The sequence below is a fragment of the Lucilia cuprina genome, chromosome 4 (assembly GCF_022045245.1).
Source record: "Lucilia cuprina isolate Lc7/37 chromosome 4, ASM2204524v1, whole genome shotgun sequence".
In the NCBI taxonomy this organism is placed as follows: domain Eukaryota; kingdom Metazoa; phylum Arthropoda; class Insecta; order Diptera; family Calliphoridae; genus Lucilia; species Lucilia cuprina.
In genome coordinates, this window is record NC_060952.1 from 67,383,372 (window position 1) to 67,403,129 (window position 19,758).

The following is a 19,758-nucleotide window of genomic DNA, read 5'->3' on the forward strand; positions in this document are numbered from 1 at the left end:
ATATACATGTATATATACTTTATAGGGTCGGAAAATTATATTATAGAAATTACAAACGGAATGACAAACTTATATATACCCTTCTCACGAAGGTGAAGGATATAATAACAATATTTGTAAAAAAATATTTTCTGAAATCTTTTCCGAAATCGGTCTCAAAACTTCCGTTTTTGAGAGCTTATCGCGGAAAAAATAATTATAATTTTTGTTACAGTATTTTTGGTCCGTAAAACGATTTAGTGTATAATAACGGGCATATAAACTCCAAAATAATTTATTTCGAAAAAAAGACAAATAATATGCCTCTCCAACCCACACAAATTTTAAAATAATTTAAAAGACAACTTTTTACTTTTTTCTGATATTGTAAATCTTTATTTAATATACATTAAATATTTTTAACATATCGTAACTTTTGTTTAACACGAACAGAGAATAATATTTAAAATTTTGTATACAAAAAAAAAATAAAAATTAAAATTTTTTGAAACCGGTTAACCGAGACATAAAAACCGGTTAACCGGAAATCGATGTTGTCTAAAAACCGGTTCATAAAAACCAAAATATGCAATAAAACCGGTTTTTCGGTTAACCGGATAAACGGTTTATAAAGACTACTCACAACACAAATTCGAAATGTGACAAAAAAAATGTACTTATTTTTGAGATATATTCTAAAAAACATTTTCTTTCCATAAATATATTTATGATTCCTCGAATAAAAGTTTGTCCGTAAATGATAACGCGAAGTTGTTGTCAGCTATGATAAATAAATTATTTTTTTTCAACGGCCGTTTCAAATATCCAATTTCAGTTCTTTTTAACTTTTTTAAATAAATTTAAAAATTTTTAGAAGATCCCATAATACAAAAAATTATATATTAGGTATAAAAGCTTATGAATTAACCCTTTTAACCGCATAACGTTTTTTAGCCATATTGGGTTGAAAACGTCCTAAAAATAATTACATAAATTATCAATATTTTAAAAATGTTAATTTCTTATTAAGAATTTGTTGTTTTATTTCTTTTATTCCTCTAATTATATACAGCTCAATTAGATTGTGTTTTTTTTCGAAATTTTGGTGTTAAATTATTCCCATGTGCCTTAAAGGGTTAATAAACCTCTTCACACTATATTATTCGTATAATATTTTATATTACCTGAACTATAATATTATGAATTATTAAAAAAAAATGAATTATTTAAAATGTACATTGGGAAAAAATTAATACGTATTCTCTAAAATATTACAAAAAAATCGATTTTCCAGAAATCCGACGAGTTCAAATCGCCGTACAGCTCACTATAAGATATATGGATATAATTTTTTACCGTTAAAAATTGTAAGAGATCTATCTCATGGGCATTTATGGACAAAAGATAAGGCTATTAATCTTTTGTCCATAAATGCCCATGAGATAGATCTCTTACAATTATTAAAATTTGTTTAAAAAAGTTTAAAAAGAACTAAAATTAAAACGGCCGTTAAAAAATCAAACTTTTTTGACCATAGCTGAGAACAAGTTCTTATAGATTTATTTTGTGGTGATACCGAAAATTTTTATGGAATTTATTAACGAAAAAATTATTTCCGATAATATATAACTTTTGTCTGGGGGCAATGGATAATTTTGAATCGATTGTAATGATTTTCAACCTAATTGATTCCTGCGACAAAAAAATAACGTATAACAAAACTTATCGAATTATCTTTTGTAGTTTTTGATAAAACGATTTATGAATTAGGGGAAAAACGATATTTTTTCAGTTAGTCTAATTGTAAATTCGTTCGAAAATTAATGATTAATAAAATTTATGAAAATTTAAAAAAATTACTTTGTTTTATCTTAAAAGTTTAATTGACAATTGAGTTGTATTTTTCAAGTTGTAATTTGTTACAACTGATTTTAATAAGTTGTAATTTTTTCCAAAAAAGTTGTAATATATTTCAACTAAAGGAAAATTGAGTTGAAAACCATAATAGGGACATACATTTTTTCAACTAAAATTAAAGTTTAATTGATTCTAAAATACCGTTTCTCAACATTTTTGTGCTGGCGACAATATTTGGTGAGCTGAATCAAAGAATAAAGTGTAAGCGGACTTAAGGTTTTAATGATTTTTTTATATCTTTTCCAAAGGAATGGCATATCATATATGTAATAGCAAATGTTATCGAAAATTTCTAATTTTCTATTAAAATAATTAATTGAAATTAGTACATAATAGTCCTCAATTTAGGCTGATCCGAAAAAAATTTCGTGGATTGATTTGTACGTATATAAAACATATTCCTCGATATTGATGTTGTAATGAACAAGTAAGAGTTCTATATTCGGCTATGCCGAATCTTATATAGGGTCATTCCAAAAGAAAACCCAACAAAAAAACGCTGTTTTAAATTTTTGTCCGCTTCGATTTTTTCCTATTATCAACAAATTTTTGTGGGTTTAAAGCTTTGATCAGTTAAACTAGGCTTAACTTGCTGTTAGATTAAACTCGGAACAAATTTAGGCGGACTTTAACCGATGATTGTGTTTTTCAGTTTTAGATTTAAGCTTAGTTAACTTTATTAGTATTGCCAACTTTTCACTCAAAAACATAAACAATGAACAGCTGTTTTTTGCAAACAATACTTTCGTAATATGGAAAATTTCGGAAAAATGTGAAATAAACATTTAAAACAATAATAAATTAAACAAAACAAATCAGAAAATTGTAATTTATTAAAATATTAAGTTTTTGTTCTTCCAAAATCATTGTTATATTGTTTTTGTTAATTGTGTTTTCTTACTTATAACTTGAGTTTAATTGGCCAATTACACTCAGTTAAACTAAGATAATAAGTAACTTTACTGATAACTGAAAAACACGAAACATATATTAAACCAGGTTTAACCAAAGAATGAAGATTATCTTTATCAGAAAAACTCGCCCTTAAATGAACGAAAAACGGCTATAACTCCAAAACTGCTGATAATAGGAAAAAATTATCTGAAACAAAAATACCGTAAATTTGATTCTGTACAAATTTTGTAATGACACCTAAATCTATAGCATATATGAAAAGAGGATTTAAAAAGAATTATTATTTTGACTTATGACCTCCAATATTTCAATTCTATGTGGCATGATTTCAGATATTATTCACCATCATATTTATAACATTAATTAGAAGATCTGTGGTAATTTTTACTTTATTCGGCATTAAAACCTCTATTTACTAGACTATGTGTTAAAATATATAAAAAGCATTAATTTTCTATGGAAATTGTAAATGTAGCTAAATAAAAACTCCTGTAACTTCCAAACCCATTGAGATCCCATTCTAAAATTGTTACATAGCAATAACAATAATTTGTCATAAAAAAATTAAGAATAATAAAATATCCTTTTTTAGGATATTCAAGGATAAAGGACATTTTCTATTATATGGTCCTTTCGACAGGACTTCAAGCTATTTTAATGAAATGTAAATAAAGTAATCGAAGACCTGTCGAACGAAACATCATTTGTTAAAATCGGATAACTGGTTCCAAAGATATTCAGTCATCCTGAAAAGTTTTTGGAGTGTACGAGCTTTTTGCAAGTTATTCTCTTGTTTGAAAATATTGTTGTTGTTTTTATAAATTTTTATTTATGCTCGGGTTGTGTACGTGTGAATTGCCGAAAATCTTCGTAATTAGAACAATATGAACGCGCAACGCTGCTTAAGAGACCCATAAACTATAAACCGAATGAGTTAAAAGAATTTTTACGCCATAGAAACCGCAATTAAGTGTAGAATGTATGTTTCGAGTTATAACTAAATCGAAAGGAATGAAAATTTGAAGTGGTCGAAATGTCTGTGGAATTACACTATACTCTTCACCATAATGATATCTTAACCACATCTAAAAATGCGATTATATATTTTTCGCTTTTATAAACCAAATATTTCCTTACAAATGAAAACCCAGTTGAAAGTGAGGAAAGAGATGTAGAAAAGTTACAACAAATAACATATTCGAAGTACATCAAACTTTGATGAAAAACCAATTAAATCAACATAAGCATGTCATTGAACGAATTCGGTTTATTTTTGACATCCAAATATCGGATTTTTATTGCATCTATTAATAAGATTAGATGAAGTTCATAGTTGTCAAAAATTAACAACATCCCTCTAATAACACGCTAATGTAAAATTCATAGGTTTTTCACCAAAATTAGAAGTACTTCAAGTATGTTATTTGTCGTGAAAATTCAACTTCTTTTTCCTCACTTTTTTTGCTGGGTACAAAAAATACCTATTAGAAAACAAAAAAGTAGCAGAAAGTTCTTTTTTATAGATTTAAATGTTTAAATTTAAGTTTCTAGATTCAATTTTATTAAAAGTCGTTTTGAAGAACTAAAAAGTAGTCTGTAATGCACGGTTGTTAGATCTTACAACATTGGCAGTAAAATGTGTAGAAAATGTATATTAACAGTGTCAACTTAAAAATTTTGTCATGCAATATTGTCAGTAATGCTTTTTCTAACAACGTTCGTGTATCACGGCTTTAAACAGACTTAACTTCATGTTTCTAGGTTTAATATTATAGAAAATTCAAAATGTACAAAATTAGTATTAACTTTTATTGTTCTATTTTTTTGCAAAGTTTTTAATGTGATATAAATACATTTTGGATCGATTGTTATAATTTTGAAGATAATTCATCGAATTATCTTTTGTAGTTTGTATAAGTGACATCAAAAAATCGATGTATGAAATTTCTCCAAATTTTTTTTGAATTTTTGTTTTCAAATAAATGCAATTTATCACCAATTGATCTTAGAAAAAATTTCCAATATACTATCTAATGATACTACTTAATTTTTTGCAAATTTCATCCAAGTAGATTTTTTGAGTTGAATCACTTGACACGAAATTGCACATATTCTTACAATTTGACACTTACAAAATATAACATTTCAATTATAAACAAAAATTTATTTTTTGCTACTAGTGCCAAAAATATTACAATTTTATTTTATTATTTTGCAACGAAGATAGTAAGTATCAAACTATATTATAAACTTATTTTCTTAAAACATTCTTTACTTTATTTTAGAAATTAAAAAACGTGTTGCGTACAAACGAATGGCTATCACTGTTGATCCTTATATAGGCCTGTCACAGAATTCCATTACGATTGAATGTGGAAAAACTTTCCTATTTTTCTTCTTCAAAAATTAAACTTTTTCAAAATGAAATCACTTTAATCGATTTATTTACAAGTCATAATTCCACTTTCGATCGGAATGGAATTCTGTGACAGGCCTGATCTATAGTGGAGTCGATTAAGTCATGTTCGACTATCTGACCGTGAGTGTATAATACATTTTCTGAAGACCTGTGACAGCTTTTAAAACAAAATAAACTCAGAAAATGATTCTGAACCAATTGGCTACTTTAAGGTGGATATAGGAGCTTAGCACAATCCCAATATACCCTCCCCACTTAAGTGGTGTAGGGTATATGTTCAAGTTCGATTTATGGTTTACACTTGTTTTAATAACATATGCAAATACTATTTATTGCGACGTTAGAATATTATTAAGCTCCGCTTTATTTATTGGAAAATTCTAACGAGTAAACCGTTAACGGTACCTAAATATTGTTTGCCACCAATTTACGTTTTTAAAGTAAAAAACACGTGTTCTTGGCGTTATTAGTTCTACAAGGTAAAAAATAGTAATAATTAATAAATACAGAGAGATCTACGTCTCATTAAATTTGCAAATATTTTGTTTTATTTTCATAAAATCTTGGGAAATTGTGGTGGTGCTGAACATTTGATCCTAGCGAACCGGATTTTTGTGTATCATATACGGATTATTGTCATCTTCACTACATCATCCCTTGGAATACATACAGTCCGCCGAATATATATTTATTATTAATTTTTACGAAACTTCTACGAAATAAGGTACGTAAATATAATTCAATTGTGAGCAAGTGATAAAAAATTATATAGTTGTTTCGCGAAAAAACACACATATTTTTTGTGATTTTTGTGAATTGGTTTAACTTGTTGTATTTGTGGATATTTTGCACTAATTTTAACTTTAATTTAAATCAAAAAATATTTAAATTCTTTTGATCCTACGGACAATAATTTAAAGCGATATTGTTGATTTTATTTTATTATAAATTAGTATTTCATTACATTTTCTTTTGTGCGTTTGTTTGTTTACAGATTTACATCTGTAAATTCTACCAACAAAATACATTAGGTGTATTCTTGTTCTTCCCTTATATTGGGTACCCTACGGCCGGTCAGTTTGACTATTATCAAGTTTGTTGATATAAATTTTGTAGTCAATTCATAGTTTAATATCGAGTTATTAATTCATATATTTTTATTACAATTTTTAAATATTAAAAATTTCGGTCACATCACTTAATGCGTTTATTACAGCATCGGATACTCTCGTTGCATACCGCGTGAGGTTTGATAATTTAGATGAATTGCATGACGTTTTTAAGTTGGAGATTCGGAAACGGGAATCAGAAAGACTTTGGGACAAAGTTAATTCGACGTACGAAGTATGTCTTAACACTCTAGAGTCCAGTGAATTTAAAGTGGTAGCGGAAAAATATCAAGCCACATCTTATGAATATTTTGAATGTGGAGGATCTATTTCTAAGAAAATAAGAACATTGGAATCCGCTTCAAAAACTAATGAACTTCCAACAGCAAATTTGAATTACGATAATTCAGAGCATAATCAGACGCTCCCTCCATGCGATATCGACTCTTTCGTAGGGGATTATGTTTCTTGGCCCGCTTTTAGGGATTTATTTACCGCAATTTACATTAATAGCTCGAGGCTTAGCAATATAGAACATCTTTGCCATTTAATACGGATAACCGAGGGTGAAGCTAAAACAATCATTTCAAGACATCCATTAAATAATAATAGGTTTGAGTTAGCCTGGCGCGATTTAAGGAATACATATGAGAATTCTCGTATATTGGTGCATAACCAACTAAAGCTTTTATTTAGTCTTCCTGCCTTTGACAAGGAGTCGATCATAGCACTCAAAACCTTACAGCGCGGAATCGATAGTTTTCTTACGGCACTTTCTATTTATAATGTGCCTACAGATAATTGGGACCCAATTATCGTGTTTATGTGTATTCATCGTCTACCTTGTTCAACAATTATTTTATGGGAACAGGGCATTAAGGACAAATTAAGTTTATCTTCATGGAAAGATTTAGACAATTTTCTGAAGGAAAGAATTCTGACTTTGCAATGTCTTCAAGAAATTAAAGGTACAAACTCCACTAATATGGAATCTTCATTGCAATCTCACAATTCTTCCGAAAAATTTCTTGTATTTTATGTCCTAACCAGTCCCACTACTTGCGAAATTGTCGTCGTTTTAAAAGTCTTTCAATATCTGATAGAATTTCAACAATGAATGAGCATAACTTCTGCACTAATTGTCTTTCGAGGACACATACTGCCAGAAGTTGCAAAATAAATAATAATTGTTATATATGCAATAATCGACATCACTCGATGCTTCATTTACAACATGTACAAAATTCTGTGTTTGAAAGACCTACTGTTTCTACGGAACAGAACTCTGGTGCGGTTCTACAACCTACTAACTCCAACTACCAACAATCATATACGTCCAATAATGTAACGTCCAATTCACAAGTATTTCATACTAGTCAAAACCAGTCTGTTCTATTAGGGACAGCTACGGTAAATATAATTCATAATAACAATAAGTATCAGGTCCGCGCTTTAATTGATTCGGGTTCGGAATGCTCTTACATTTTTGAACGATTACGGATAAGGTTAAAACTTCCCACGCATTCTGCACACGCTCAAGTTTCTGACATCAATAATGAAGTTATTGGAGTTTCTAAATATTGTCCTGTGGAAATTGGTTCCGATTTAGACTCTTCAGTAAACCTTAGTACAAACGCATTTGTTTTACAAAAAATTTCGGGAAATTTGCCCTCAACTTCCGTAAATATCGATATTAAAAAGTTATTGCCAAATCTTCGTTTGGCTGATTCAAATCATTTAGATAGTAGGCCTGTAGATATTCTTATTGGTGCGAATTTATATCATAGTATAATTTTAACGGAAGTACAGCAAAATATATTAGGGACATTATTGGCACAAAAAACTGTATTTGGCTGGATTCTGACAGGACCAGCCAATCCCAGGGATTTTGAATCACATATCGCAAATTTACAATACACTACGTGATCTAACGCTTCTTAACGTTTGTTTGAATATTACTTAAAATGCTCACAAGAATATATTTACGTCTACTTTAATATACATACTAAATTTAAATACACCACTTTGTGGTTGGGTCATTTATGACCATGCCCCACTTTAAGGGGCCCAGTTCATGGTCTGCTTTAAAACCATTCTCCCTTTGAGAGTATGTAGTCTGAGGAAAACTACATCCCTTAGACTTTGTTCTATGGGAACCATTATTTTACCAGCCCAGTCTGGTGTGAAATCTTTGATCACTTGTTTTATGAAAAAAAATATTAACAAAAAGAAAAAAACATAATAAATCTATAGATATAGATCTCAATGTTAATTGCAACACTCTTTAGTGTTGCAAGGTGGCCGGCAATGTTCAAGTTCGATTTATGGTTTACACTTGTTTTGATAACATATGCAAATACTATTTATTGCGACGTTAGAATCTAATTAAGCTCCGCTTTATTTAGAACTTTGTTGGAAAATTCTAACGAGTAAACCGTTAACGACACCAATTTACGTTTTGTAAATTAAAAAAAAATCTCTTTTCTGATCGTCAACATAAGCACTACGTGCTCTTGGCGTTATTACTTCTACGAGGTAAAAAAATAATAATAAATATCTACAGAGAGATCTACGTCTCATTAAATTTGCAAATATTATGTTTTATTTTCATAAAATCTTGGGAAATTGTGGTGGAGCTGAACAGTATATGAGTACATTAGACCGACTCACTTGGTATGAAAAGCAAAAACGTAAAAATACCCCTGTCAAATTTTAGCTCGCTTTGTTTTATGATAATTCCTAAAATATTTTAAATTTAGCTGTGACCGTTCGTGAGCTGGACCAAATTATAAAAAAGTATTTTGGAATTACTTTTATTAACTTTTTCTGTTTTGAAACAAAATATGTATGTAATATGGGGTATCGTTTGAAAGGGTTTTTAAAGTCACGTCCAATAAATCATAAATAACCGTCTGCTCATAATTGTGATGGCTTGGCTTCTAAAAACCTTTCAAATGTAAAAAAAAAATTCAAAATGTAAAAAAATTTTTTAGGGTTTTAATTAGGATGGCGGTACATTAAGCACTCATATTGCCAGGTAACACGTTTGTCCAGAGAAAACCCTACCAAACGACCTATACCTTCATATAGGAAGTTGAAGCATCCAGACTTAATTTCATCAAAAGTATTAATGGTCTCCATCAAAAAAAGTTTTAGAGTTTTAATGGTCTCCACCAGTATATATTTGAGTTTAAATGGTCTCCACATAACAGATTTTTTGAAGCTGGGTAATATCGAATTAAACATGAAAAATCGAGTTCCCATACGATATTTTCTTAAAAACTGTCCAGCTCACGAATGGACAACACAACGGGAAATATTTTGGTTAATTAAATATTATGTACATTACAGCGTAATTTTTAAGGGGGTATCTCAAGCACCATTTTTGTGAGTCGGTTTAGAGTAGATACATATTTCTGTTAAAGCAATAATAAAAAATTTAGTATGAAATTTTTAATAGAAAATACGCCCCTACAGAAAATTTTCAGAGTATATACTCGGAATTGTAACCAATGTTGTGTGCTTTACTTTGTGTAACCTACAATTTGATTTACTTCTATTTGACTATACATACAGTGTCTCTCATAAGTATTCGAATTTAAGTATAATGTGAAAAGAAACCAAATTTAATAACATATTTTGTATGCAAAATTAATAAATTAATTTGTTAAATTGTCTAGACAGTCCTTAGCTTTGATATCACGCTTTTTAAAATTTACAAAATTCACATTTACTTAAATTAATTTAGCTTTATTTAAAAAAAGTCCATAAAATTACTTCACTAAAGTATTCGAATTTTACCTGTATTTCATATTTGACCATATTTTACGAAACACAAAAATTAGAATCGAATGGTCTTTTTGTTTAAAATTTTGGGGCATTTGTACCATCTTTTTATATATCATTAAAATTATGATTTTTGACCATATTTGCCATTTTTTTCTATTTTTTTAAGAGATAAAACTAAAATTTAATATTGGGATTTAATAGATTCCTTAAGGTATCTAAAAATAATAATTTTTGTTATAAGGATCTGTTTTTTAACATTCCAAGATATATTTTTGGTATAGTTCTTCTATTTCTAATTGAATTATCTGGATCTTAAGTCCCTTTTCGTACCACTAGGATCGATATTTTCCGACAAAGTTGGCTAGTATATATAATTGTAAATATCAGCATTAATATATTTTAAATTTTCAAGACATCGTAGCGGTGTACAACTCCAAAACATGCCTTAACAAAACGTCATCCTATACAGTAGATTTTAGTTTTTACTACTCATAATATTCACGATTGTGTTGCCCATTACAACACTGTATGTAAAAAATTTTGGGCTTATTTTGATCATAGTAGATAATATTTAAACAGATATGAATATTTTTAAGTTAGACCATAATAATTTGGTGACATTCAGCCTAGAGGCCATTGGTTATAAAAAGAATGATTCCACTATATTGAATGGCGTTTCTTCGAGGCACAATATATTGAAAACTTAAAATGTATAACAGCTGATATCTAAAACAATATATAGAAGACAAGTTTCCCCGAAAATTTATGACCCTAGTATTTGAAAAATGGACTTGAGTTCCAGTAAATTGAATTAGCGATAGAAGAATGATTCCTATAATATATCTTGGAACGTTTAAATACATATTATTGTAATAAAAAATATTATTTTTAGATGCCCCAAGGGGTATATTAAATCCCAATAACAAATTTTGGTTATATCTCTGAGAAAAAGGAGAAAAAAATTCAAATATTGCCAAAAACAGCCATTTTAATGATATTACATAAAAAGATGGTATAAATACCACAAAATTGTGGACCAAATGATCCAAAATTATATCGATTCGGTTGATAGTTACCCCTTAAAACAATTTTTAGCAAAAAAACATTCGATATGAAATACAGTAAAAATTCGAATACTTTTGTGAGGTAATTTTATGGACTTTTTTTAAATAAAGCTAAATTAATTTAAGTAAATGTGAATTTTTAAAGTTTTAAAAAGCGTGATATCAAAGCTAAGGTCTGTCTAGTGAATTTAACAAATTTATTTATTAATTTAACATACAAAATATGTTATTAAATTTGGTTTCTTTTCATATTATACCTAAATTCGAATACTTATGAGAGACACTGTATGTATACATATCTACATACAGTTGTGTTCAAAATAATAGGAGTGAAAATTTGAAAATTTTTCAATATAATTTTTTAGGGAAAGATTTACATTTTTAATTAAATATTTTTATAATTTATTTAACTTGTTCTCTAATTTTTATAACCGTTATTTTGAATGTTGAAGAAATTTATATAAAAAAATATATATTTTTTTAAATTTATATACAAAATCTATTGTTCAAATAATAGGAGTATTCGATTTAAGTTCAGCTGTTTTTAAAATAAAAACAAAAACGAAAGCACTTTCATCTAAAATCTTATTAATTAATGTGTGCCAGTACAACATCAGTCATTTTTGTAAAGATTTAATTTAGAATTTGGGTATATGAACCTCCGGAACTTGATATCCTTCCGACAACGGTTTTGATGGGTTCGATGACACATGTCGTGGCCGATTATCAACAAATATACAGTAATTTATTCAGAAAGCATTAAAAGATGTTATACGCGAGGTCTTTTAACGTTTTGATTTAGAATTAGTAAGTCGACAACCATGTAATGGCCTACTTCCTATGGAATGAGCTTCCACCAATTTAGTATCAAAAATATTTTTATACGACAACACCGCCATTTTATCAAATTTGTTTATTGGGAATATGAGAGCATATCTTGGACTAATATGTGTACCTACAACATTTGGGGTACGATACCATTTTACAATTTATTACACCATACCATTTTTGTCAAGACCCATCATGAATCATTCCTATTATACAACTTCCTTGAAAGTTGGTTAGAGCTTAATATTTTTCGTTCAATGGGCTTCCAATGTATTTTCTGAATTCATTTAGATTTAAAAATTTAATTTGTTGTCGTATTCATGCATTAAAAATTCATCCATTTATGAAACCACCTCTAAATGTGTTACTTGGCTAACTTAATGGGTTTCACTATATGCTTTATAGTCTGAAATCAATTTTTTTTTTTAAAGATTTGTTTATAAATTAATCTGAACGAACTGAATATTGATCACGATGTTTAATAACTACGATTTGGCTTAGTTTCACTAGTTTGGGGCGCCCTAATGGGATTAATTAAAAAAAAGTTATAAGCGCTTATGGGAAGCTGTTATAATTTTTGAATGAAATGTTTATTTTTTTTGAGAGATTTTTAAATATCTGACTTCCTAAAGTATTCAAAGTCTTTTAATGAAATTACCATGAGAATTTTCATGTTTTGTTCGCGATATTTTTATAATTATCAATATATTTGAACAGATTTCATGTTCGTCAATTCTGACATTATCTTTCAGGATTTTAAAGGAATAAATTGTGAACTGACCTCAAAATCATCTAAATATAACAGTTTTTGATCATATTTTAAATATTTACTACAAATAAAGGAAATTAATCTAACTTAGGTAAGATAATATACGGTACTCCTATTTTTTTGAACAGTCGTAATCGGATATGGATTTCGAAAAAAGTTAATACCAAAAAAACTAATGAACCTATTTATAAAATGACATTTGTTTTGTATTTTAAACACTTATCAAATAAATATCGTGAAAAAATATATGAATTATTTAATCTTTCCTTTTTAAATTAAGCTGCACAATTATTTCTGTCTCACTCCTATTTTTTTGAACACAGCTGTACGTATATTATTTTATATGAAGGAATATACATATATAAGAATCGACAAAAGGCCATTATTTAAAAATCTAAAATATCGGTTCTAAAACAAATGTGAAAATGACTTCCAATTATTAATTTATAGGTACTTTTAATAGATATTTATTTGTTTAGAACGTGTATAAATAGACTATGCTTATAGCAACCATATTTATGTGCAGATGTACATACATATGTATGTAATATACTAATAATAAACAAAGGTATGAATATTGTCAATATGTATCTTAATTATCATCGTTGTTTAAAGCAGTAACTTCACGCCTTATTTGAGTGATGACTTCAGCTAAGGCCTGAGGATGAACTCCTGCTTCAATAAGTTTAATACAAGTATCCAAACATTCAGCGTTGAGACCAGTATTGAGTAATTGTGATATTCCATGAATATTATTCCGTATTACTTGTGACTGTTGAAGTTTTAAGTAATTGCTTCCATTTACTTTGTTAGATCCTCCATCAACCAAATCTCCACATGAATTATTTGACATTTTTTTCAACAAAAAATTTATTCTATCCTTAATCCTTAGGATTAGTTCACTTCATGAACATGAACAAATCTTGTTTGTTTGTCGATGATTACACGCTTCAACCTAGAGTTTGTTTTAGGGTCCTATAGGGTTCGCATTTTATGCAAAGTCGATTTTTCCACTTTTTTCATTTAGTTAAAAGTCGACTTTTAGTATTTTATAAATAGTCGACTTTTTCCGACTTATCGACTTTTTTCAGCTTTACAACTTTTTTCATACGCGATAGTCGAGTTATCGACTTTCTGCAAGCAGAATCCGTCCAAGTGTCAAAAACTCCGGCCAGAACAATAAAGATTTCATTTATAATTTCCAGCCCAAATTACTTAATTTCGACGCGGTCTGAATAGCCTCAAATAAGCTATAATTTAACTCATTGTTTAAGGTCAAAATATTGCGTAAAAGAGAATGGATGGGATTGTCAGATCATGGCAGAAAATGTTGAAAAAATGTCTAAAGTTACATTCACATTATGCTACAAGTTATACGATCTGTCAATAAAATTTGTTTAAGAGAACGGATGGTATAGTCTCAACGCAACATGTAATCACACATTGAGAGAACATTCGGATGGAAATTTAGACATTCGAATGGATCTCTTCATTTTTTTCAATTATTAAAAAAAACTAAGCTTGTCGCATTATATTAAATATCTATTTTTATGTGAACACATACAAAAAAAGGGAACAACTGTAACCTGTATGTATTTATTAGTAGTAACGAATGTCATGAGCAGGAAAAATCATAAAATAGTACAAGCATACAGAACAAGCATACGCCAATTCTTCGATGTAACGTAGCTTAAAAAAATGTAAAAATACTTCACTCATAATTGAGTTGTTAAGCTAAGAACTTTGTAATTTTGAATTAATAAATTAAAAACTTAAAACTATGTTAAAAAGTCTTTTTAATAAACGTTGTTACGTTACATGGTGTCAGAAGTGCTTTTAATTGCTATAAATTATAAAAAGTTGAAATAAAAGTTAAAATTAAAGTAATTAAATTGCACATTCAAAATGGCGGATGAAGGACAAAATCGCACGCCACGTGCTTTGGACTGTTCTAATATTGCTACGGAATGGCCTAAGTGGAAACAGAACTTCATGGTGTGGATGACTGCAACAGGAAAAATGGTAAAGCCGGAAAATAATAAAATTGCAACCTTCATATGGCTCATTGGTGAACAGGGTGCTGTTATATATAATACGTTGTTTCCAAATGATGGTTCACAAAGCTCAATGCTTGGCGAAGCGAGTGATGCAGAAGGTGTAACAATTCAAAGATCATTGAATGAAGTTATTAAAAAATTGACGATTATTGTCTACCACAAAAGAATGTTGCAATGGAATCTTTTAAATTTAACATGATTTCTCAAAAAGAAAAACAATTTATTAATGAGTTTGAGACCGAACTTCAAAAGCAACTGCCCTTCTGTGAGTTTAAATGCAATTGTGGCGCCTTCTATGAAGAAAGAATGCTTCGTGATCGTATTATTATTGGCGTTCATGACAAGAAATTGCAAATGAAGCTATTAGATGGTAAAGATGAAACATTAGCAAAGGTGCTGGAAACATGCAAAATTTATGAAGCGGCTAATGTCAACAAAAGTATTCTGGAATCTAAAGCAGCAGTATTAGCAAGTGTAGCAGCGGAGGAACGTAAACGCATAGCTGAAGTTGACTCCATTAAACGTTTTTGTTTTAATTGCGGATATTCTTGGTCTCCAAAGCATATAAATGAGTGCAAGGCAAAGGACGTTACTTGTCGCATATGTTCGAAAGTTGGACATTATGCTAGAATGTGCCGTCAAAAAGGGAAAATGCAGCAAACACATCAAAAGAAGGATGACGATAACAACAACAATAATAATAGTGGTCGCTACAACAAACGAGGAATTGGTAGTATTGCTTGGGGTGACATTCAAGGTAGGTCTTACTGTGTGAAAAAAGTAGGAGATGAGTTAAGTAATGGAAATTATTTTAGAGTGAACTCAATAGAATCAAATCGGACGAAATGGACTAAGGAATATCGAGTTGAAGGGGAGATAGTAAAATTTAAGATTGATACTGGAGCTGAAGTGAATTGTATCCCTTTAGGTGTTATAAGAAAATTGAAAATAAAAATTAATAATGAATTTAATGAATTTGCTGTTTTCGATTATAGTAATAATAGAGTTAAAATTTTTGGCACCGTGAAATTAGATTGTATTGATTTGAAATCTAATCGGGGAAAGAAAATATTATTTCTGGTTGTGAATGATAATTTTGAGCCAATAATCGGATTAGATAGTTGTATTGAATTTGGATTAGTTAAGAGAATGGATGTAGACAAAATTACATTGCCAGATGCTACCGATTTGTTTATTAAAGAGTACAATGATGTGTTTCATGGTTTTGGTAAGTTCCCGGGAGAATACAAAATTTATTTAAAGGAAGATTCTCGACCAGTGCTTCACTATAGGAAAAGGGTACCGCATGCATTAATGGATAGGTTGAAGACGGAATTGAATAGTATGATTCAGGACGGAATAATTTCAGTTGTTGATTATCCAACCGATTGGATAAATAATTTGCAAATTGTGGAAAAGCCAATGAATGTATTAAGCGAGAACACTTTGTTATACCGACCATAGAGGATCTAACATCTGGGTTAGCTGATGCAAGGGTCTTTACGGTTATTGATCTTACTAGTGGTTTTTGGCATATGTCGTTGGAGCGTGCGACATCAGATTTAACAACATTCATGACACCGTTCGGAAGATATAGATTTAATAGGTTGCCTTTTGGCCTTAGTTGTGCACCTGAAATGTTTCAGAGGACTATGATAAAGATTTTTGGTGATATTCCAGGTGTTTATATTTATTTTGATGATATTTTGATAGGTGCGAAGAATTTTGTAGAACATGATCACATTTTACGATTAGTGATGCAACGGGCAAGGGATAATAATGTTAAATTTAATTCGGAGAAAATACAATACAGAAGAGATTTTGTAAATTTCATGGGAAATATTATATCGTACAATGAGATTAAGGCTGGAAGGAAATATTGCGATGCAATTCTGGGTATGGAAGTTTATAATCCTAGATTACCTGTTAAAATTCAAACAGATGCCTCTAAGGATGGATTGACATTGACAAAAAGTGAGCAAAAGTGGGCACAAATTGAGAAGGAACTTTTGGCCATTGTGTTTGCGTGTCAACGTTTTCACTATTTTGTATACGGCCGCGAATTTACAATTGAGAGTGATTATTAGCCTTTGGAAAATCTAATTAAGAAGGATATTGACGATGTAACAATGCGTCTGCAACGCATGTTCATGTTTTACTAAAATATCCTGGTATGACTATTACTTATAGGCCTGGAAAGGAAATGTTGGTTGCTGACTGTTTATCTCGCGCTCAATTATCGGAAGAAGAAGAGCTAGAATGTTTATCGGGTGTAATTCATAGGATAACGGAATTAGTATGTTTTTCGGAGGAAAATTTTAAATATTATCGGAATATTCTAAATGGGGATGAGAAATACATTCGTATATGTAGATATGTTGAGAACGGCTGGCCGCGTTTTCACCAGTTGGACGACATGTCTCAACATTTTCATAAACTTAAATCTGAAAAACTGCAGGACAAGATAATCAAGTGGTTGCACGGGCCACACCTTGGCATTGAAAAGACATTGGCTAGGGCTAGGGAATTATATTATTGGCCTGGTATGACTAGCAGGATTAAAGAAGTGGTTCAGTCTTGTATAGTTTGTGAGAAATTTCGAAGGAATAATCAGAAAGAGACGTTAATGCAGGAGGAATCCCCAAAATATCCATTTCATATCGTTGCGATGGACTTATTTGAATATGCTGGGCGAGATTTTGTGGCCATGTTTGATGCCTATTCTAATTATTTAATAACAATACCATTGAACAACAAGACATCGAAACACATCATTGAACAAATAAATCAGATATTTTTTAAAGTTGGATTTCCTACTATACTTAAATGTGATAACAGTCCTTTTGGATCACGAGAATTTGATAGTTACGCTTCTGAATTCAATATTAAATTTAAATTTTCAAGTCCTCGATATCCACAAAGCTGAGAAGGGTGTGGCTATCGTGAAGAATATATTGAAGCGATGCTATGAGACAAATGAAGTAGCGTTATACCAATATAGAATTTTAGAATACAATACAACTCCTGTAGCCGGTATGCAATTGTCTCCATCCGCTTTATTCTTTGGAAGATTAATTAAAACTAAACTACCAGTATTGGCCTCATTGTTAACCAGAAATAATTTGACGGAGGATATCGTTCAGGAAAAGATTGAAAGGAAGAAAAATAGACAAAAGTATTATTATGATCGAAACGTGAAGTTATTACCGGTATTAAGTGAAGGAAATTTGGTTCTATTTAAGAAGGATGGGAAGGAATGGCACTATGGTGTGGTAGTAAAAAGGGTTAATGAGCGTTCGTATGTGATCAGGGATAATTTCGGTAATTGTTTTAGACGGAATCGAAGATTTATTACGAAGACTGACAACTTCAATTTCAATGCTAGTGATTTGCTATATGAAGAGAATGTTGGGGGTGGAGATGGCGGAAATGCGCCGCTGATCGACATAGTGCCACCTCAGAGTATGGGTTGTAATATTGGGGATGAACGTAGTGATTTAGACAATTTTTCTAATGTTGATGGGGATTTGGTACAAGGACAAGAGGAATGTGAAAATCAGCAACGACTGTCTAATGATAATGGTTCTAGGACAACCGTACAACGTGAGGAATTGCGGGAAGAGGTCAGGACTAGAAGTGGTCGAGTAGTGCGACCTCCAAAAAGATATTGTGAGTAAAAATTAAAAAAAAAATGCGTGTAACATGTATGTATTTATTAGTAGTAACGAATGTCATGAGCAGGAAAAATCATAAAATAGTACAAGCATACAGAACAAGCATACGCCAATTCTTCGATGTAACGTAGCTTAAAAAAATGTAAAAATACTTCACTGATAATTGAGTTGTTAAGCTAAGAACTTTGTAATTTTGAATTAATAAATTTAAAACTTAAAACTATATTAAAAAGTCTTTTTAATAAACGTTGTTACGTTACAACAACTATTAACATTCTACTGTGTTACTGTAATGTACCAATAGTATAAAAGCAAAAAATATAAATCATATGATTTTTATTCTCTTTACTAAAATACGGATGGGATCTTATTTGATTTTTTATACGTAAATCGTGCGTAAAGTCATACCCACTTATTCACAAACAACATTATAATTTTATAAAATGTTTATAAAACAAAATTTCCATACAAAATATAATTTATAAACCGTTTTTAAAATAAAAATTTTGTTTGTGAATAAGGGGGCTATAGTCTAAAACTTAAGATAGCTATCTACACACTATGAGAGATATCGTTAGATTTTTATTTGATACTGCCAAAACAAAAAAAAAAAAAAAAAATAAAATTGGTTTGATTATCAACACAATCAAATTAAAAATATATTTTGTTTTTACACTATTATATTTGAAATAAAATTAAACTTCAATTTGAAAAAATTCAAAGAAAAATCGTAAATTTTAATTTTGTTTCTCTTTTTATTTGAAATTTATTTCTATTTTGATATTTTTCTTTGTTTAAATGAAAATAAAACTCAAATAAAACAAAAAATCCAATCGTTTTGAGAATTTTCCAAAAAATTTAAAAAACAAACGATTTTAAATTTTCTATCCGTATTTTCAGTAAGTTTTATTACATTTTGTAATTATATACACATAAACAATTTTTGATAAAAATTTGTAATCATTAAAGAGAAGAATCATAAACAACACATGCACATTTTAATCAAATATACTAACAACGTTCCTAGTTGTTGTTGTTCAACGCAGCCAAACCATCTAAGGCGATTGGCCCCGACGGCATTTCCATGCTGATGCTGAAACACCTTGGCGAACGGGGAGTCGAGTACTAGGCAATGGTTTTTAACCTGTCAATGAGCAGCCTGATAATACCCAATGCCTGGAAAAAGGGTAGAGTCATCCCGATACTGAAACCAGGGAAGAACGCGACAGAGGGTCAAT

The 19,758-nt window shown here is 29.8% G+C and overlaps 2 protein-coding genes across 4 annotated transcripts in view; both read right to left on the reverse strand.

The window, feature by feature from the left end:
- Positions 1-19,758, reverse strand: part of LOC111687167 (tetratricopeptide repeat protein 21B-like) — an 89,750-nt gene that overhangs the window by 16,574 nt on the left and 53,418 nt on the right. The gene's annotated exons all lie outside the window — the stretch shown is intronic.
- Positions 13,233-13,756, reverse strand: LOC111686036 (mitotic-spindle organizing protein 1). Its single transcript, XM_023448334.2, has one exon. It carries the CDS (start codon positions 13,640-13,642, stop codon positions 13,382-13,384), a length of 261 nt encoding a protein of 86 aa, XP_023304102.2. The 5' UTR covers positions 13,643-13,756; the 3' UTR covers positions 13,233-13,381.